The sequence below is a fragment of the Chelonoidis abingdonii genome, chromosome 1 (genome assembly GCF_003597395.2).
Source record: "Chelonoidis abingdonii isolate Lonesome George chromosome 1, CheloAbing_2.0, whole genome shotgun sequence".
NCBI classification, from domain to species: domain Eukaryota; kingdom Metazoa; phylum Chordata; order Testudines; family Testudinidae; genus Chelonoidis; species Chelonoidis abingdonii.
The window spans coordinates 50,162,711-50,184,084 of NC_133769.1; the positions used below are offsets into that span (position 1 = coordinate 50,162,711).

A 21,374-nucleotide genomic window follows, 5' to 3' on the forward strand; every position below is an offset into this window, starting at 1 on the left:
CGGGGGGCAAGAAAGAGAGAAGCCCACAGGTAAGTCTAAAACATGGAGACCCGGGCAAAGGGTCGGAATCTGGGGAGAACATAGGCAATCATAGCAGGGACAAAGGAGAGACATGTAGGAATATAGAGGGGGAGTCAAATAATGATCTTAGATATCTGAATATTAATACAAGAAGTATGAGGAATAAACAGGAAGAACTAGAAATAGTAGTGGATAATCACAATTACGACATAATTGGCATCACAGAGACTGGGTGGGATAATTCACATTACTGGAATATTGGTATAGAAGGATATAGCTTGTTCAGGAAGGACAGGCAGGGGAAAAAAGGGAAGAGGTGTTGCCTTGTATATCGAAAATATATACACTTGCACGGAGGTTGAGATAGAAATGGGAGACAGAATTGTTGAAAGTCTCTGGGTAAGGACAAAAGGGGTAAAAAATATCAGGGTGATGTCATGTTAGGAGTCTACTATAGACCACCTAACCAGGAAGAAGAGGTTGAGGATGGGTTTTTTTTTAACAATGAACAAAATAATCCAAAACACAGGATTTGGTGGTGATGGGGGACTTCAACTACTCAGCCATCTATTGGAAAAATAATACATCTGGGCACAGATTATCCAACAAGTCCTTGGAATGCACTGGAGACAACTTTTTGTTGCAGCAGGTGGAGAAAGCAACTAGGGGAGAGGCTCTTTTAGATTTAATTCTGGTTGTGAATTTGAAGATGGAAGGCAGCTGGGGTGAAAATGATCATGAAATGATAAGAGTTCATGCTTTTAAGGAATGATAGGAGGAAAACAGCAGAATAAAGATAGAGGAGTTAAAGAAAGCAGACTTTAGCCAACTCAGGGAGATGGTAGGTAAGATCCCATGGGAAACAAGTCTAAGGGTAAAAAGAATTCAGGAGAGTTTTTTTTTTAAAGAGACATTATTGAGTGCACAAGAGCAAACTAACCCAATGCATATGAAAGATACGAGGTATGGGAAGAGACCACCTTGGCTTAACCAGGAGATCTTCAATGACCTGAAACCCAAAAAAGAGTTCTACAAAAAAGTGGAAACTAGGTCAAATTACAAAGGAAGAATATTAAAAAAACCCTCAATGTAGGGGCAAAAGTAGAAAGGCCAAGGTAAAAAAAAAAAAAAATTAAACTAGCTAGGGACATAAATCATAACAAGAAAACACTTTACAAATATGTGAGAAGCAAGAGGAGGACCAAGGGCAGGGTAGGCCCATTACTCAATGAGGAAAGAAAGATAACAGAAAATGCAGCAATGGCCAAAAATGCCATTTCTTGTTTCAGTTTTCACTAAGAAAGTTAGCAGTAATTGGACTTCTAACACAAACATCAATGTAAATAGGGTAGACTCTGAGGCTAAAATAGGAAAGGAACAAGTTAAGAATTACTTAGACAAGTTGGATGTCTTTAAGTCTGCAGGGCCTGATATACATCCTAGAATACATAAGGAACTGGCTGAAGAGACTCTAAATCATTAGCAATTATCGCTGAGAACATGTGGCGGATGGGAGAGATCCCAGAGGACTGGAAAAGGGAAAACAAGGACAATGCGGGGAATTATAGACCGTCAACCTAACTTGCATATCTGGAAAGATAATTGAGCAAATAATCAAACAATAAATTTGTAAGCATCTAGAAGAAAATGAAGTGATACGTATAAGTCAACATAGATTTATCAAGAACAAATAATGCCACACCAACCTAAAATCCTTCTTTGACAGGATAAGAAACCTTGTGAATGGGAGGGGAGGGAGAAATAGACGAGATATATCTCACCTTTAGTAAAGTTTTTGATACCGTCTCATAAATAAACTAGAGAAATTTAGCTTGGATGAAGCTTCTATAAGGTGCGTGCACAACTGGTTGGAAAAGCATACTCAGAGAGCAGTTACCAATAGTTCACAATCAAGTTGGAAGGGCATATCAAGAGAGGTCCCACAGGGATCAGTTCTGGGTCTGATTCTATTCAGAACGGCATTAAAACTTGATCTTGACAAACTGGTAAAAATGTATGAAATAAGTAGGATGAATTTCAATGATAACTGCAAAGCACAACGCTTAGGAAGAATAATCAATTGCACAAATACAAAATGGGAAATGACTGCCTAAGAGGAGTATTGCAGAAAATGATTTGGGGATTATAAACTACAATACAAACTAAATAAGAGTCAACAGGGTAATGTTGTTGCAAATAAAGCAAAGCTTATTTTGGGATGTACTAGTTGGAATGTTGTAAGCAAGACACAAGAAGTAATTCTTCCTTTCTACTCAGCATCCACAAGGCCTTAGCTGAAGTATTGTGTCCAGTTCTAGGTGACACACTTTAGGAAAGATGAGGACAAATTGGAGAAAGTCCAGAGAAGGGCAACAAAAATTATTAAAGGTTTAGAAAACATGACATTTGAGGGAAGATTGAAAAAAGTGTGTGTGTTTAGTCTCAAGAAGAAAAGACTGTGGGGAGATATGGTAAGTCTTCAGGTATGCAAAAGGTTGCTATAAAGAGGGTGACAAATTGTTTTCCTTAACCACTAAGGACAGGACAAGAAGTAATGGGCTTAAATTGCAGTAAGAGAGTTATGTTAGACGTTAGGAAAAACTTCCTAACTGTAAGGGTAGTTAAGCACTCACACAAATTAATTAGGGAGGCTGTGGAATCTCTGTCACTGGAGGTTTTTAAGGACCGGTTAGACAAACACCTGTCAGGGATGGTCTAGATAATACTTAGTCCTGCCTCACTGCTGGGGTTTGACTACATGACCTATCAAGGTCCCTTCCAGTCCTACACAATGTTCCCTCTAATTTTTCCCATCCATGTGTGGAATGAATTTTGCTATGTGCACCAATATGGAGTTGATGTGTGGCAGGGGTGGGGACAAGGGGTTTGGAGTGTGGGAGGAGGCTCAGGGCTGGAGCAGAGAGTTGGGGTGTGGTAGGTGAAGGCTCTGGCTGGGGGTTCAGGCTCTGGAGTGGGGATGGGGATGAGGAGTTCAGTGTGTGGGAGGGGGCTCAGGGCAGGGGCAGAGGGTTGGGGTGCAGAGGGATGAAGACTCCGGCTGGGGGTGCAGGCTCTGCAGTAGGGCCAGGGATAAGGAGTTTGAGGTGCAGACTGCCCTGCCTGCAGCATCACTTGGACTTGGGGGAGAGCCTCTCTTCCTGCCGTAGTAGCTCTGGGGCTGGGGGAGGGGCACCTCCCCCCACCACAGTAGCGCCAGGGCTGTGGCTGGGGGAAAGACACCTCTCCCTGCCACAGCCCCTGAGCTGGGGGAGTCCTCTCTCCCCGTCACAGCTCTGGAGCTCAGAGGAAGAGGTGTCTTCTTATCATGCCGCAGCCCCAGGGCTGGGGGAGTTAGGTGATAGTCCTTGGTGGCCTCCTGCATGGCTGCACAAGTGGGCACCTTAGAGGGAACTTAAGTCCTACATTTCTATGATTCTGTCCTCCTTTTTCATAACACTGATCTTTCAAAGTTTAGAAGATATAAATATTTTACACGACAAAAACAAAACAAAACACAAAACAACCCCACCACACCCCCGACAGTTTTCTTAAGGATGGAAGCAACACTTTTGTAAGCAGAGGTACACCTGCTTCAAAAAAAGTTATTGGTCCTAAAATAGAAAAGAAACAAGACAGCTTATATCTATATATACTTTCCTTAATGAGAAGTTCTTCATTATAAGCTTGCTTTTGTCTTGTGATGTAGTTACAGTAATGGTGAAAAAAAATCAATCTAAGTAAGAACAACCCAAATCAGTCTTCTAGATTCTCTTTGGCAGTTTAGAGCCCTGCTGACTTCAGCATGATATTTTTAAGAATGCACGTATCCATTAGCTTGTGACCAAGAGCAAATCAGTTGTCACTTGGCCTCAATCATAAAGTTTGGATCCAGAGCTGAACTTCCTCAAAGCTTAGTGCTATTCATTGATGGGGTACTGGTTCAGCACATTTCAGAGATAAGGACTACAGCTGGTCACCAATTTTCTGTCAAAACCTTTTTGATGCAAAGTAGCTTTTTCTACAGAATGGACTTTTTTTGAAAAATATGCAGGTAAAACAAAAGGTGAAAATTTTTGGTTTTTGATAGTCAAAAAGCCAAAAATATTTCTGTTTTTTGACAAAAATCTGAAAATTTTTGGAGAACATATTTTCATTTACATTTTTAATCGGGAGGGGGTGGGAATTTCTGACTAGCGCAATAGGGACCAGCTATGTGTATTAAGATCCAGATTTGAATGTGAAAGTGTGCAGTTCTAGAACTTTGGTTTGAGTACATCTCCAATTGCTACCTATGGAAAAAGTGCATTCTTGAAGTACAAAGACTACGTAATGTATATTAGTTCATTTACTACTGGGTGGTGAATGAGAATGTTTTGCATCTCATTAAATAAAGCTCTGTTTCATATGCTATGAAATGTGTACTGTTTTTTTTTCCAAAAATCATTTGGCATGTAGCCAAAGTACCTCAATGGGAAATCTATTTTAGAGAATATTAACACGATTTTAGAAGAAAGTATTCTGTCTTACTTGCTAAGTTTGAACTTACGAGTGGTTCTAAATCTTACATAGGGAGACAAATTCTCTACTATTGTAAGTGGGTGAAACATCATCAAGATCAGTGGAGCTGTGTCCATTTACACCATGTTTTTCCTACCATGTTACTGTAAAGTTGCACAAGTAGCCTACATTCATTTAAAAAAAAGTTTTTAAAAATTATTTAGAGATTGGTCATCTATCTAACCAAGACAAAAAAAGATGATTGAGTAAATTGGGCTACCAAAAATTGAAAAAGCTATTTTTTTTATTATTTTATTACATACCTCATATGAGATAAGGAATGCATGACATTGCTTCAGAGGAAAACATATTGCACCATATTATAAACATTTTACAGTTGTAACTTATTCATCTGCATTTATATAAATCAGTAGCATGTACCCCATCAAAAAAATCAAGATAATTTTCATGTACCTTTGTTTACACGCTATTCTCGTTTATAAAGCTGTGTTAAATGCAGGAGGGAAAACTATCCTTTATAGTTAGACTTTAAAAGTAATAAATACGCATTTACCAGAGTCAATTAAATGTGTGGAGAGAACTGGACAAGCATACTAAATATGTCCACTTGCTTGAAATAAGAGAGAATAATTAAGTGGAAAGCAAAGTGCCAGAATAGTGTATATTATTTTAAATATCACAATGTTGCTGATAATACACAGAGATAAGCAAGGTTGCATTTATTACAGCCTGTTTTTAATTAAAAAAATGAACAATGCTCATAAACATGTATTTCAAAACTCTTTGCATAATCTTGTATGAAAACATTTGTGTGCACTGCTTTCACATTCAATTATGAAAATAATATATACTTGAATTGCACAGCAGCATTTCCAAAGATCTGCGTAATCTAGTCAGTAAAATCTCACCAATCTTATTCAATCTTCTGCAGTGTCAAACTTCATCAGCATAATAATTCTGCAAGTATCCAAAGGCTTTAGAAATAATGCTTCAAGGAAAACTGATAAAGTAACATTTACACAAATACAAAATATACAGCAAAATTAAAATCTCATTAAATAATATATATAGATTAGCTGATTGTCTCAAACCATTAGCTAACACTTTATTTTAAGGGGTAAATTTTGGGGAACTTTTCTCTGTTGATATATGGGAGATTCACAAAGCAGTAATGCGAGCTGAGTGAATATTACCCATGCACATCAGTACTGTATCATGCAGGGAGTTGCAGGCACGACTCCTGCTGACAATGAGACCTGAGCATACAACCTTCCATGTATTATGCTGAATAGCGGGCCAGATCCATCTCTGAAACCCTAGAAGTGAGTTTGGCCCAGTGTATCACATCATTACTAATTTCACTAGTATTCAAAGTAACAACACCGGCCACAGCAATTTTCTATGATACTATTGTGGTGGTCACATATACCTGAACATGAATTTTTCTGCAACCTGGCAATCAACGTACCATTAAAATAAAGCATTGCCAAAATACCCCACATTTTTTCTGTTGTTTAAAATAGTTAGATATGAAAATAGTCTAGTTTATCTTAAATTGATCCCCTGAAAGTAAATGATTTTTTTTTTTTTAAAAAAAAAGTGTCCCCATTTTAAACCAGCTATTTTAATCCTAACAGTTTTGGAATGAATGAATAAGTGCACCTATGTTACATTAGCAAAGAGGCATATCACCATCTAAGACTACAGCAGAATTGTATCCCTGATGTTTACTCTTGGTCCAGGCGTATATTGACTGTAGCAAAACATCGGCCTAGGCTGTGAAATAACGGTGCAATAAGAACATCTGTCACACTCTTCCATACAGTCTGCACTGAAGGCAAGACCATGAGGCAGGTCTTTACAAAAGGCATCACAATCCTAGAAAGGAGAAGATTTGAGGATTACTACTACTATAGAATAATGGATTTGCCAGTCAATCCTTGGTTACGTTTATTAATGACAATGGAATCTTATTTAACCAAAAAGGTTTCAGAGACATTTAAAACCTTCAGAAAAATGGGAGTTTGGCTATGCTGAGAAGCAACATATGCTGTACACTGTGCTAAAGGGATGTGACCTATCTTCGTTTATCCAGGCATTTCAATAAGCTAGAAGTCATTTAAAAGGGTGTTCAGTGTAGATAAAAAACAAACGTAGAAATGAATTTATGTAATGTTGAACTGTCATTTTAAAGTGCTTTTCTAACAGGCTGTGCCACAGAGCAATACTAAATGTTTGTCTGCTTGGGTTCTCAGCCATTATCAAATCAAGTCCAACAATGCAAACAGTATACTAATATGTCTATGTTGCACTCAGCTAACCCAGATGGATTTAAACAAGAATAGTTCTTCTAAAACCTTCCCTTTCTTTGTCTCTGCTGAACCAGCAAGTAACATACATACCATATAGAACTTTGAATGCTACTGGAATAATATGCATGTAGTGCATCTCTACCCTGAAATAATGTGACCTGATATAACACATATTTGGATAAAACGCGGTAAAGCAGTGTTCCAGGGGGGCGGGGCTGTGCACTCCGGCAGATCAAAGCAAGTTCGATATAACGCGGTTTCATCTATAATGCGGTAAGATTTTTTGGCTCCAGAGGACAGCGTTATATCGGGGTAGAGATGTATAAGAGGATATGCTACTCTCTAAAGTGTGGCTATGGTTATGTACAGTTCAACTGTGTATACAATTTATTATGACTACAGCATATAGTGTGCTGCATGTCATTTGCTAGATAAATTGTGTCTCCTCTTCTGTTCATTAATTTTCCATGAATTGCTTATGATTTTCTCTACATTATTATCTGGTAACATTATTTGCTGAATAATCTAGTGCAATTTAAACATCACCCCAAATCCTATGGGGGAAGCTGCATCAGAAATGGAGTGGAGGAAGAAGGAAATCACCCCAATGGACAGGCAGTGGTAAAGCTGCAATCCTTGGGCAGAACCACTGGCAAGGGCAGCAGTAATAGTAACAGAATCTATCCTTCAGGGGAGATCTCTTACTACTGCCCCCCACAGGTATTCTGGAAGAATCTTCTCCTTGGCTGGCCCCTCCTACTTTCTGGGGGCAACAGGATTGCTCCAGGCTCTACAGTGGAGTGGGCTGCAGGCAGTTTGAGCCCCTCAAGTGTGTCCCCATTTCATCTGAGAACAAGGCTCCCAGCCTGGGTCCACAGTTTTGCGCTAGAGCTCTAAAAGTTGCTGTGTAGACGGTGCATCGAGGTTATGGCTGGGGCAGGAGCTTAGGCTCTCAAGCCCTCTCCAGCCAAAGCTGCAACATATACCCAGCTATTTTTATAGTGCTAGCATGAGCCCTGCAGGTAAGAGTTTGTGGGCTGGGAGGTCTGCTCTGAGATGCACTGTAGACGTGCCTAGTGGGAACACACAGCCATGGTTCCCAGCAGTAAATCAAACCCATTGGCTTAGAATATAATCAAAGTGATAGTGAAGACTCATAACAGAGGTGTTGATAAGACTCAATAGGGAGTCACAAGAAGACTCCCTGCTGCCCAATATGGAATGTAATATGTGAACCAACAGACTAGAACCTGAGATCCACTCCCTACAAACTGGTTGGTGGTGAGGGAACGGCAGAGAGAGAAACATCATCTCTTCCTTTTCATTCCCTGCAGCCAAGAAGTGGGTAGAGCGGTAAGGGAGGACAGACAACTCTCACACTGAGACAACATTAATTCAGTGAGGATGTGGCTTTTCAACGCTCATGATTTTGTGGTCATCGAGGTTGAGTACCACAGCTATAAGCAGGGACGGCTCTAGACATTTCACCACCCCAAGCAGGGTGGCATGACGCAGCAGGCGCTCTGCCAGTCACCGGTCCTGCGGCTCTGGTGGACCTCCCGCAGGCGTGCCTGCGGAGGGTCCGCTGGTCCTGCGGCTCCACCGAAGCCATGTGGGACCAGCGGACCCTCCGCAGGCGTGCTTGCGGGAGGTCCACCGGAGCCGCCTGTCGCCCTCCCGGCGACCAGCAGAACGCCCCCCGCAGCATGCCGCCCTAAGCATGCGCTTAGCGTGCTGGGGTCTGAAGCCACCCCTGGCTATAAGCCATAAAAGAGAAAGGTGAAAGATGACAGATGTCCACTTCTTTGCATCTTGGTCGTTGACTGTGCACCGTAGCAAGTGACAGATGGAAATTCAGGCCGTGATACAGAACAATGCCAAGCACCCCCAGCTCCAAATGAAGTCAAGGCATGAAGCCTGCTGGGTCTTGGAAATCTCTACATGGGCAGAGGGGAACTTTGCTTTGCAACTTGGGAGAGGATATCTGTGCATGCTACACTAGCATGGAGGGTTCCCCAAAGGGAGTAGCAAGTCCTCAGCTTTTCTCAAGGTTAGGACCTTAACGAACAATCACCAGGACATTTTTAGAAAAAAAGCGTAGGGCCAAATTCTGCCATGAGTTACACGACTTACACTTCAAAGTGGTTGCACATATGTAACTAGGAGCAATATTTCATCCCTGATCTATAAAAAGTGTCAGAATTTTGAGTGCATCACTTGGATCACTGGTATTGACACAGCACAACCTAGCCATAAAACAAACCACTTCAACAGAAAATTCAAGCTCCAGTTTAAGGATATTTTTTAAAGTTTACTCAGGATATTCACAGGGAGCGTCTAAGAGTTGGTGTGACAAGTTTTCCACAACTTATAATCTGTAGCCTGAGAGAAATAAATCACTATAGGCAAAGGAATGCAGAGAAGTAACTTTGCTCCAAGGAGCTCATACACAGGTCACTAAACTGCTGGCTGGCACTGGCACAGTTTCAGACTGTCTCATTCTTACCAGATAGTGTAACTATGGAGACCGCTTAACGGCACCCAGTATGAGGGAGGGTCCAGAATGTGTTTCATTTTCTTCCCTATTAAAAAGTAAGTGTCAATCAAACCACACGGTTGGTATTTTTCTCATTTACTTTTCTTTCTCCTTCCCCACTGCCATTACATGACGTATAATATCCGTGTCTTTCTTTAAAGTTATCCCAGCTACCGAGAACTAAAATCTGTTCTCAGATCTGGGGTGCACAACTGCTGCTGAAATCCTGGGGAGTTCTAGGTGAGTGAGCAATGCCAGGTCAGGCCAGGCTTAAGTGGATTTTCAGTGTGCCAATATAGTTACAACAACAGTACTTTGCAAGTCTATAGCACTTTCTATCTGAGGACTTCAAAGTGTTTTACAAACAGCATGGAATTTAGCCTCATAAAAGACCCCTCAGTATAACTGGCTCAGTTTGATGGATGAAGAAACTGAGGCATAGGGGCTCTGATAGCCCCTCTTGCAGCCAGTTACATGGGAGGGAGAACTCACAATCTGTTAATGGAGTTTTCCTGGAATCGTTCCAGGGAAGGTTTGAATGGAATTCCCCTCCTCCCACCCACAAAACAAGCAGCAGGTATGTCCATAAGCCCAGTGGGATTCCAAAAGAAGCCCAATGCCTCCACTCCATGCCAGCTCTCGGGTCCCCTGCCCTATCACGGACCCTAGAAACACAGCTCTGTTCAAATCCATGCTCCCAGGGAATGTGGAATGGGCAGACAGTACTGCACAGAAGTTTACGGAGACTCAAGCTTCACTAACTTTGGGTTGAAGCTGGTGTGGGAAAACTGGATTTAGCTGGGCTTTGTCTCCCACTAGAACTGGATCCTGGCCTAGACAAATTGAGTGACTTAGACAAATTGGAGGATTGGGCCAAAAGAAATCTGATGAGGTTCAGCAAGGACAAGTGCAGAGTCCTGCACTTAGGACAGACAAATCCCATGCACTGTACAGACTGGGGACTGACTGGCTAAGCAGCAGTTCTGCAGAAAAGGACCTGGGGATTACAGTGGATGAGAAGCTGGATGAGTCAACAGTGTGCCCTTGTTGCCAAGAAGGTCAACGGCATATTGGGCTGTATTAGTAGGATCACTGCCAGCAGATTGAGGGAAGTGGTCATTCCCCTCTATTTGGCACTGGTAAGGCCACACCTGGAGTACTGTGTCCAGTTTTGGTCCCCGCACTACAGAAGGGATGTGGACAAATTAGAGAGAGTCCAGTGGGGGGCAACGAAAATGATTAGGGGATGGGGCACAAGACTTATGAGGAGAGACTGAGGGAACTGGGCTTATTTAGTCTGCAGAAGAGAAGAGTGAGGGGGGATTTGATAGCAGCCTTCAACTATGTGAAGGGGGATTCCAAAGAGGATGGAGCTAGGCTGTTCTCAGCCGTGACAGATGATAGAACAAGAAGCAATGGTCTCAGGTTGCAGAGGGTGAGGTTTAGGTTGGATATTAGGAAACACTATTTCACTAGGATGGTGGTGAAGTACTGGAATGGGTTCCTTAGGGAGGTGGTGGAATCTCCCTTTGAGGTTTTTAAGGCCCAGCTTGACAAAGCCTTGGCTGGAATGATTCAGCTGGTGTTGGTCCTGCTTTGAGCAGGGGGTTGGACTAGATGACCTCCTGAGATCTCTTCCAACCCTAACATTCTATGATTCTGGCTAGGGCAGGGATGGAGCCAGAGACAGCTAACTCTTCTACACTCCACTCAGGGTATAACAGGAGATCAGAATGAAAGTTCTCCTCCGTACTTTTTAGTGGAGGAAATAATTAGGCCCATAGAGAGACTGATGCCAAAATCTTCAAATTCGGGTGCCTATGGTGAGAAGTGCTGAGCCACTGCAGCTTCTGTTAAAGTCAACGGGGATCATTCACATGAGTTGGATTTGCCGCTGTAACTGATTTTCAGAGACCTAATTCAGTAAAACTCATGTCTGCATTCCATTGCATGGAAGTCTATACAAGAGGTGCTTCTGTAGCACAGAAACCTATAACAGTATTAATGAATTGGGGCTTATTCGACTACAACATCTTTAGATGTTTAAAGAGCTTGAAAGGTCTGACTGTTAAACTCCAGCTATCCATGCCTGCAAGCACGTTCTGACAATGGAAATCTTTGTCTAAAACTAGTATGTAAAGAAAATCTTGGTTCATGGGCACAGTACTGGGCACGTGGTCTTCCTACTCCTTTCACCTACCTGGCAGCCAGATGGATTCCCAACTTTCCCTTATGTAGCCCTATCATCTCCAGCCCCTATTCTTTTTTCCTTCCATCCATCTCTCTGTTCTGAAGATTCTCCAAACCATTGCCAAAAATGTAACAAAATACATCAGCTTCCCTGCGAGCTTCTAGAGCTACTGTGTCCATCTGTGGAATTGGGCATGTGGCCAGGATCAGACTACCCGAGCTCAGCAGGGGGTCCCTTTTCTGGAGGTGCCCAGGGTACATTGCATTGCACATTGTTATGAACATGCCTCATGTTCAAAGGCAGAGGCAGCAGCTTTACTGGCAATAGCAAAGATAAGATGTACCCTATGGTTATTATTTTCAGCAAAGATGGCATGGGAAAGGAGTAGCAGCTAGCTCAATAGAGTAAGACTGAATAGGGGAATGGGTACCAAACTGATGAGAAAAAGTTGCAGTGGGAGGGAGGGAAACCCGGCCTCCCTACCCAGCTGGCAGAATACCTCTGCCAAGCCCTTATATTAAATACATGTGATTAAACAATCTGCATAGTCCACTAAACTAAATCATCATCATCACCATTGTTATTTATATCACAGTAGCATCGAGAGGCCCTACTCAAGATCAGGACCCCATTGTGATAAGTGCTGCACAAATCCAAAGAAACAGTCCCTGTCCCAAGGAGCTTGCAAACTAAATAAGCAAGACAGACCCAGGGTAGAAGAAATTTACAGATGGGGACCCCAGACACAGGCCTGGTCTACACTACCCTGTTAAATCGATTTTAACAGCGTTAAATCGATTTAATGCTGCACCCGTCCACACTACACTGCTCTTTATATCGATTTAAAGGGCTCTTTAAATCGATTTCTGTACTCCTACAAAACGAGAGGAGTAACGCTAAAATTGATATTACTATATCGGATTAGGGTTAGTGTGGACGCAAATCGACGTTATTGGCCTCATTATTTTACAGTAGCTACCCACAGTGCACTGCTCCAGAAATTGACGCTAGCCTCGGACCATGGATGCACACCACCGAATTAATGTGCCTACTGTGGACGCGCAGAATCGACTTTATAATATGTATTTTATAAAATCGGTTTAAGCTAATTCGAATTTATCCTGCAGTGTAGAGGTAGCCACAGAAAGCTCATTAGTGTCACTTTTAAAACACAGTAAATACTCAAATCAGCCTAAATTTACTAGCTGTAGAGGTGACGGACGCTAGTTAGGATCTATGGCAACATCCTATGAATTGTTCATTCTCCCTTGCGCACAGAGACTGAATTTATAGAGGCACTTCTTTACTGTATATGGATATTAATGTTTCAGAAGGAAGACAAGTGAAGTGGAAGGCAATAAATTTACTCACCAGATGTGCAGACAGCTGAGTACTGCAAAGACAATTCCTGCAACCAGAGCCAGTGGGATAGCAAGGAAGAGAGTCAGGAGCTTGTACAGCGCATATTTGCTGAGCTCAAAGAGAGCATGGCTGCAGATCCAAACTTTGTCAAAGGAGTGAAATGATGCAGGCTCTGCTAGGACATCCTCAAATCCTAGCTGGAACGACAGAAAAAACACGCCCCCCCCCGCTAAATCAGCTTCGGTCTCCAACGGCAACTGCAATGCTACAACGCTGGGGATGAAGATGCAACTATATTGGAGTTGTTGCTGATGGAAAAGAAACGGAGCAGGTTGCACTCTGCTTTGTTAAATACCCCTGCCCCCAGCGCAGAGTGACTTTTGGCTAGAGGCCGCCCCGTGGAAGCTCGGATTGTAACAATTCAGCTCAGCCTGAGTCTGACCTGCACAGGTGTGCGGGGCGGGCAGGCCGGGCTCACGGGGGATCGGGCAGAGAGACCCCGCGATTTTTGTGCTGCCCCGTTTCAAACAACAGCGCGTATGTTAAACCATGTTCTCAGGCGCACAGCGCGGCCCGGGCTCCCGGGGAGAGAGGGAGGGGCCCGAGGCCGGCCAAGGGGGAACGCAGCCCCCTGCTTTGCAAGGAGGCAGCGGCCAGGAGGCGAGCAGGGAGCGGCGCGCAGGTGGCCGCCAATGCAGCCCTAACCCCCCTCACCTTCAGGTGGGTGTTCAGCCCATGCGGGTCTCTGCTGGGGCCGTTCTCCAGGCCGGCTAGCGCGGGGCCGCCGGGGCGCCCGAAGCTGTCCTCGGCCATGAAGATCTTCGCGTCCCCCGTCTCCTTCTCCAGCCCCATGGCGACTCCGCTGGTGGCTGCCTCTGGCTGGGCTCTGCGCAGCCTGGCCTTGGGTGGAGCCCGGCTGGCCCGGAGCCACGCCCCGGAGAGCGCCGCGCCCGCCAGGAGCTGCTCCCTGGCTCCGCGCACGACCCGGTCCGCGGCGAGCCCCGCCGCGGCCGGGGGACAAGGGAGGGAACGGGGTGCAGCGAGCGGGGGGACTCGGGGCTGCACGGCCTGCAGCAGCAGAAGGCGAAACCAGCGGGACGGGATGGGGTCCCGCGCTATCTGCAGGGGACAGAGTTTTGGTGCAGCAGGAGTTTGCTGCGCTTCAGTCCGGAGGCCTTATGTTCCCAGCCTCTGCATTTGCCGCATAAAGGGGGGAGATAATCATGCCACGGATACAGTGCACATCCCCTAGTGATCAGTCGTTTTAGAGCCTCAGCATTTAAGAACATAAAAACGAATTGCCAGCCTGTCTCAGACCAATGATCCATCTAGCCGGTATCCTATCTTCTGGGAGAGGCTGATGCCAGAAGAACAGGGCAATTATTGAGGGATACATCCTCTGCCTTATAGTCACAGTGTCTGACAAGTCAGCGGTTTTGGGACCCCCTGGAACACGGGAGTGCATTCCTCCTGACTGTCGTCACTAATAGCCATTGCTAGACCTCTCCTCCATTAATTTACCCAGTTATACTTTTGGCCTTCACAACATCCCCTGGCAGCGAGTTCCACAGGTTGACTGTGTGCTGTGTGAAGAAGTACTTCCTTTTGTTTGTTTTAAACTTGCCACCTATTAATTTCATGAGGTGACCCTATCCAGCTGGAAGGTAAACAGAAATTAAAAATCCTGGCCTAGGGATTAAGAAAGGAGGCACTTATACTATCCAGCCAAATTCTGTCCAATCTTATGGGTCTTTTATGGAACATACTGTTTTCTTTCCTCTTATGCCCTAAAACTACTCATAGCCTAGCATCTAATACAAAGTAAACGATAGGTGATTTAATTATCTTTCATTGAAAATCCGTAACGCCTCATTCTCATGCTTTATTTTCTATTTTGCGTAACTCACTCTTGCTACTGTATTATATTAAAAAATGGTCTGAGTGTGAATTTAACTATAGCAAAGTAAAGGAATATTTCTGAAACGCTTTGGTAGCTGTTTGAAACCACTGATTTATGAATACCCATATATTTGCACTAGTTGATTTCTGCAGCAATACAATAACAATTATCACTTCTCACTCTCCAAAAAGAGACTTTGAGGATTATATTCTAGATACTATTCATGCCTATTAAATTTAAAAAGGAAACTCTCAGTGATCGTTTTCTTGCATTCACACTGCTGCATCGAATTAGTAATAGCTTCAAGCCTTGAAAAGTTCCGATATTCATAGCAATATCAGGTTTGGATAAGATGTTGCCTAAAACAATGACTTTAGTTTGATGTTAGCTATATGGTTAGGTGGGCAGAAAACCTCCACTTTATTCCCTTATTTACAATCCATGTACAGAGCTTTTTGTTTTTCATTTCTGTGGTGGATCAGATATTATCTTGTGTACATTTCTGGTCTTAAAGGAAATAATGAATGTGACATAATGTGACATACTAAGTTATTTAATGGAAACTTCACAGGTAGAGCAAATCATTTTGATTGCTGTTCCTCAGCCTCAGATAATGGCAGTAAATGCTGTAAGATGATGATTTTGCTGTATATATCAGTCAATACAGTGATTTAGCTGTTGATCAATTACCATATAGGACTGGCTCCCAAATACAAGTTTACAGTGTGCCAGATTGTGAGTTTGGAGAAAACATTGTGACTCAAGCCACTCTTCTGGGCAAAAGTTTCTCCTCCTGATTCCTCTTGCTTGAGTGTGCGAAATTGTGATTTGTTGCTGGCCTGTACCAACATCAAACTACTCCTTCCCTTCCTCCATGCTGGCCTGGCTCAGGTGAACTAGCCAGCAATATGTGTGTGTACAGTTCATTGGCATGTGAGAGAGGAGGGAGTAAAGCACAGGCTCTGCCTATTTCCCCAGCCCTCCCCACCAATCAGCTGTGCCTCAGGAACAGTGTGTATGTATCCCACCTACCCAGAACAATCGCCTATGTACAGACATGTAGTGCAAGTCACAATCTAGTCCAATAAAATAAAATAAATAAAAAACTCTAATAAGTTTTGTGTTAATCTCCATCAATTTTTAAAAATTGTTAGAACACAATTTGATAAGTCATGTGTCATAAGCATATATCCCAATTCTGAATCTTAGGATCCAAAATGTGGGTGCTTGCATGAAACCTCCAAGCTTAATTACCAGCTTGGATCTGATAGCGCTGCCACCAGACAGAAATTACAGTGCCTGCCTCACTCTGGTCTCCCGAAAACCTTACCTGGGGGACCCCAAGACTCAGATACCCTGAGTCTTACAACAAAGGGAAATAACCACTTCCCTTCCTGCTCTTTACCTCCTCCCAGATTTTTCTGCCTCAGTTCCTGAAACACAAACCAGAGAGATTAAGTGTCTTCTCCCCCTCACCAGAGGCTTGCAGATTCAAACCTAGTCAATCTAACACAAAGAGATTTTCCCCCTCCCTTCGTTTCTTAGCCTTAACCAGAAAAACTCAAACAGGTTTTAAAAGAAAGCTTTATATAAAAGAAAGAAAAAAGACATAAAAATGTTCTCTGTATCAAGGTAACATATACAGGGTCAATTACTTAAAGAAAAAATGAATAAACAGCCTATCCAAAAGATATACAATTTAAACATTCCAGCAAACTACACACATGTAAATACAATATAAACCTATTGTCTTCTACCTTTTGTACTTACACTTGGAACAGAAGATTAGAAAAGCCTGGAGATAGAAATCACTCTCATAGCCGAGAGACCCAGAACAGAAAACACAGACAAAAGGACACACACCCAAAAATTCCCTCCCTGAGCTTTGAAAAATCCGGTTTCCTGATTGGTCCTCTGGTCAGGTGTGTGGTTCCCTTTGTTAACCCTTTACAGGCAAAAGAAACATTAACCCTTAGCTATCTGTTTATGACATCATGTGCTTCTGAATTATGCATAATTCCAGTAATATCTTTCACTAATATCAAATTGCAGATTGGTTTTATTTTGCTGTTTTCAATCTTCTGATGTCTACTGAGGAAGCGATATGTACAGTGCAGAGCTTGCCCACATTTCCTTTTTGTTCTCTTTCTTTGAGGATGATGGGCAGTAGAGTGGTGATGCAACTATAAAAATAGTATAATATATAAACATAGGAAGGAACCTCCTGTGTCTTTGAGTCCACATTCCTGCTGTCACAGGCAACCTCATCATATAATCCTGGTCATAAACTTATCAAGCTCCATCTTAAATCAGTTAAGTTTCTTGCCCCCATTACACCTGTTGAAAGCCTGTTCCTGAAACTCACTCCTATGATTGTTAGATATCTTCTGATTTCCAGTCTAAATTTATTTATGGCCAGTTTATTCCCATTTGTTCTTGTGCCCACATTGTCCTTTTACTTAAATTCCCTCCCTGGTGTTTGTAGAGTGCAGTCATATTCCCTTATAGCTTTCGTTTTGCTTCTAAGAGAATAATATTTGACATGAAAAGCCAACATACAAATGAATGAAAGCCAGGGAATGTTTTCAGATATAATGGCCAAGTGTCCATTTAATAGTGCCATTCTGAGTAATCATGGCAGTCATTTTGGAAAGAATTTGAACATGAATAAACAAAGTGGTTGTTGATGGCAGAGTCTAAATAGAAACTTGCTTTCTCTCCTGTCCTGATCTTTGACTCTCAGATAGGTGCTGTACAAACACAAAACAAAGACCCTCCCTGCCCCCAAACAGCTTTTAGTCTAACTACAAGCCAAGAGAAAATAGATGGATATAGATAGATGGATGGGGACATATAAGGAAAGAATGAGGCAATATTGGTCAGCATGATAATCAGTGGTCTCAACGCACTAGTTTTTTTGTCAGAATCATAGCAAAAGAGAGTTTCAAGGAGGGATTAGGTTGTAAGAAGGATAAGGAGGAGGCAGCTTTGCATATGTTTATGGGGCTGTCCTCCCCAGCTTGAGAGGCAGCATGGGAGAAAGCATCTACCAGTTCCAGTAAACAGACTTTTGGAGAGGGGCAGAGCTCTGTATTCAGAAGTAGGGGGGGAAAACACCTTTGCTTATATTGCTGCAATAAAGTTGTCATTTGTATCAAGAAAAAATGATGTGGCCCAGATTAGCTGTTGTTTAGTGATATCTCGAGTATGTACTGTGGTTCACTGAACTTGTTGTATGTAGACGTTTGATGATGAATAAGATCTGTTTAAGATTTTGTCCTGTAAAAATCAAAGATGACTTGTATGTTTGCTAATGACCTACTAATATATTTCTTCCCACTCTTAGCTTAGCTTATCCCTTCTCTTGTATTACCAGTGAGAATAGATAAAACAAAAAACGAAGTCAATCAAGAGTAAAATAGTATTTTCAAAAGGTGTCCTTTTCCCCTAAGTTTCTTAATAAAATCCTCTAATGCGCCCTATGTCCAAGCCCCTGTTCCCAAGCCCCGTCACAAACTACTGGTGGCTCTTGTGCTTAAACAAAAGAAAACTCCATTCTCAGACTGGCCTCATTTATTGGGTGTAGACAATATAAAAAACAAAAGGCAGTAAGACTCAGAAGTCCTGTGCAGTGCTTCTGGGCTGGCTGCTTAAACAAACTAAAGCATAGACAACAGATAAACAAACCAGGGCTTAATACTCAAGTCTACACAGCTAGACTCCCTAAGCTTCCTGAGGGAAATGGGAACAGGTTTCTTTAGTTTACCCTCCCTGGAGAATTTCCTCTCTTTGTAAGTCCTTCTGTTAGGAATGCAGCACACTCGCCTTTATTTAATCAAGCTCATAAAGGCTCAGATGTCCTTTTCTCAACTCTTCTAGAGCTACATGAAGAAATCTTCTGATGGCTAGATTCCCCTGAGTCCTACTGACCTAATATCTAGGCTGATGTTGCTTCCTTTTATTAGAGAAACTGGGCAAGGGGTGTATCAAGAGATTCAGGACTGCTAAGGCTTACTTTGGGGGCCTGCTGGATCTGTATTGTTTGTCACAGAGACATTTGTTTTTCTTATGTGTGGCCTATCTTATGTACAATAGACAGATATCACACTGGGACATATATCACACTGACTAGGTATATGTCATTTACTGAAAGTTCCACTCTTGACAGATACATTAACTGAAAATATTTTCCATTTAACAGTATCTTTGAAAAGAAAGCATTTAGACACTGAGATTGAGAAAAACAAAAATATTTCATTTAAATGGGTGAAAGCTAAGGTTGTATAGTGCTGAAAAACTATGAATTTATTTGTACTTGATAAGAATGATGGGCCAAATTCCTATTTGCACTACAGTTGCTTTATGCCACTCTATCAGTGTAAAAGGGACTTAAAAGGGAGTATGCCTGGCCAGATATGCAAGATTTACGATATTCTTAATTCATCTTTTCCTTGCTTTTAAATTCTTAGGTTTGTGAATAGTGTAATAGGTAAATATACTGTTAGTTACTGTAGCTTTTAAAATTAAAGTTATTTTAGATTAAATTTTGGAATTCATTAGAGGCAAAGAATGGGCAGGTCAGTTCCACTCCAACTTTAAACAACGTAAGTCAGTTTATCCTTTGTTCTATAAGTAAAGGATGTTTCCGTTTAATCTTTGAGCATCACATTGATTGTTGTAATACTTTATATACAAATAGCAGCTATCTTTCCTGAACATAAAAAGGATGCCAGATGGATTTCAGCTGGCACAATGTTTGAAATTAAACTTTGTTTTCAGAAGTAGGACCACTCCAATCTCTGCATTGGGACCCTGGTTATTGTCCACTTGAGTATCTATCTGTTTCGGTAAACTTTTCAGTGTTTTCCTTCTATTATTTAAAAAGAAAAACAAACAAACAACCCCCCTTTTATCTTTCATCTAAAATAATAACATTTATTCTTGCAAAGCACTTTATATTTTCAAACAGTTTAATAAACAATGGGCCATATTGATTTTATGTGGAACTGCACTGCCTTTATAGGAATTGCACCAGATATGCACTAGAGGTGAAATCCTGGCTTCTCTCATTGATTTCACTGGGGCCAGGTTTTCACCCTTGGTCGCTTACTGAAATAATCCTCATACTCTCACTTTGTGTAACTGGGTAAGTTTAATTATCTCCCTTTTACAGATGGAATACTGAGACACAGAATCTCAGAGTTGATGTGATTGATGGTGTAATTACAAATTTGGTGTAAGTTGAAGAAAAGGAAACAATTGTAAATGGGTGTAAAATAGTGCAGCTTTCACCCACATGTCATTCAATGGATGTACAAGACATTTTAAGACAAAAAGGGGAAATAACTCCAGAAATAACTCCTGAATTTGGAGAGTCAAGTTCTGGATCTGAATCTAAACTTGCCCAGTGTTCAAGATGGTTAGATTTGGTGTTCAGATTTGGCACATTATATACGCAGATAGGTTTGAGCAGACAGATTTATTGTTTTGGTTCAGCCACTCAGGAGCAGCGCCAGGGTTTTTGGCGCCCTAGGCGGGGGTCCTTCCGCGCTCCCAGTCGGTGGCAATTCTGCGGCGGGGGGGACCTTCCATGCTCCCGTTCTTCGGGGCACTTCAGCGATGGGTCCCAGAGCGAGTGAAGGACCCGCCGCAGAATTGCCGCAGAAGACCCAGAGCGCGGAAGGACCCCCCACCGCCGAATTGCCGCTGAGGGCAGCAAAATGCCGCCCCCCCAAAGCCTGGCACCCTAGGCGACCGCCTAGGTCGCCTAAATGGAAGCGCTGGCCCTGCAGCCACTTCCATATAAACAAATGTGACTTACTTGTTGCAGCAGTAGCAAGAAAAGGTATTTAGTGGGAATATAGGAAAAAGCATGTGCACCTGTTTTACACCAGTTTAACTCCATTGATCCAATGATTTCTCATTGTATTAATATAAGAGAAGAGAAGAATCACATTCTATTTCTGTGTGTGAAAGGGTTAGGTCTTTTTTCTGACACTCTTATCCTGTCAGGTGCTTTTCCTGCTACGCTAACTTCCCTTCTGCCATTCTGAGTGTAAAGCCACGTCTCCACTATGGGCTGTACAGTGGCACAGCTCAAACACTGTAGCTAGGCTGATGTATCACCATAGTGTCGTCACTTCCTACAATGATGGGAAGGGTTTTTCCATCACTGTAGATAATCTACCTCCCCAGGCAGCAGTAACTAGTCTGACAGAAGCATTCCAGTTGCATCTACCCTGAGGGTTAGGTCAGCATAGCTATGGTGCTCAGGCGTATGAATATTTCACACCTCTTTGCAACATAACTATATAGATCTAAATTTTAAGTGTAGACCAGGCCTAAGTTACACTAATTGTGCCTGATCACTGAATGCAAAGGCTGGTGACTCCACTTTACCATTTACACCCTTTTTCTGACCAGCTTGCCCTCAATGTGTAATTTATATCACTATTTGTGGCACTGTTGGATTTGAACTAGAGACATCTATGGAAACTACATTTATTTATGGAGGCTGAATTTGACTCAGAGAAG

At 42.4% G+C, this 21,374-nt stretch overlaps 1 protein-coding gene across 1 annotated transcript; it reads right to left on the reverse strand.

The window, feature by feature from the left end:
- Positions 1-4,190: 4,190 nt before the first annotated feature.
- On the reverse strand, positions 4,191-13,802 carry CAV2 (caveolin 2). Its single transcript, XM_032770806.2, has 3 exons — positions 13,655-13,802; positions 12,950-13,137; positions 4,191-6,417 (listed from the first exon to the last, which is right to left on the reverse strand). The coding sequence occupies exons 1-3, from the start codon at positions 13,790-13,792 to the stop codon at positions 6,267-6,269; spliced, it is 477 nt and encodes a 158-aa protein (XP_032626697.1). The 5' UTR covers positions 13,793-13,802; the 3' UTR covers positions 4,191-6,266.
- Between the last annotated feature and the right edge of the window lie 7,572 nt (positions 13,803-21,374).

What these genes read in the sequence shown, in the direction of transcription:
- CAV2 (XM_032770806.2), bottom strand. Translation starts at nt 13,792, where the DNA reads ATGGGGCTGGAGAAGGAGACGGGGGACGCGAAGATCTTCATGGCCGAG. An exon ending in GGCTGAACACCCACCTGAAG is followed by an intron (nt 13,138 to 13,654) that starts GTGAGGGGGGTT and finishes CTGTCGTTCCAG; the next exon opens with CTAGGATTTGAGGATGTCCT. An exon ending in CTCAGCTGTCTGCACATCTG is followed by an intron (nt 6,418 to 12,949) that starts GTGAGTAAATTT and finishes TCTCCTTTCTAG; the next exon opens with GATTGTGATGCCTTTTGTAA.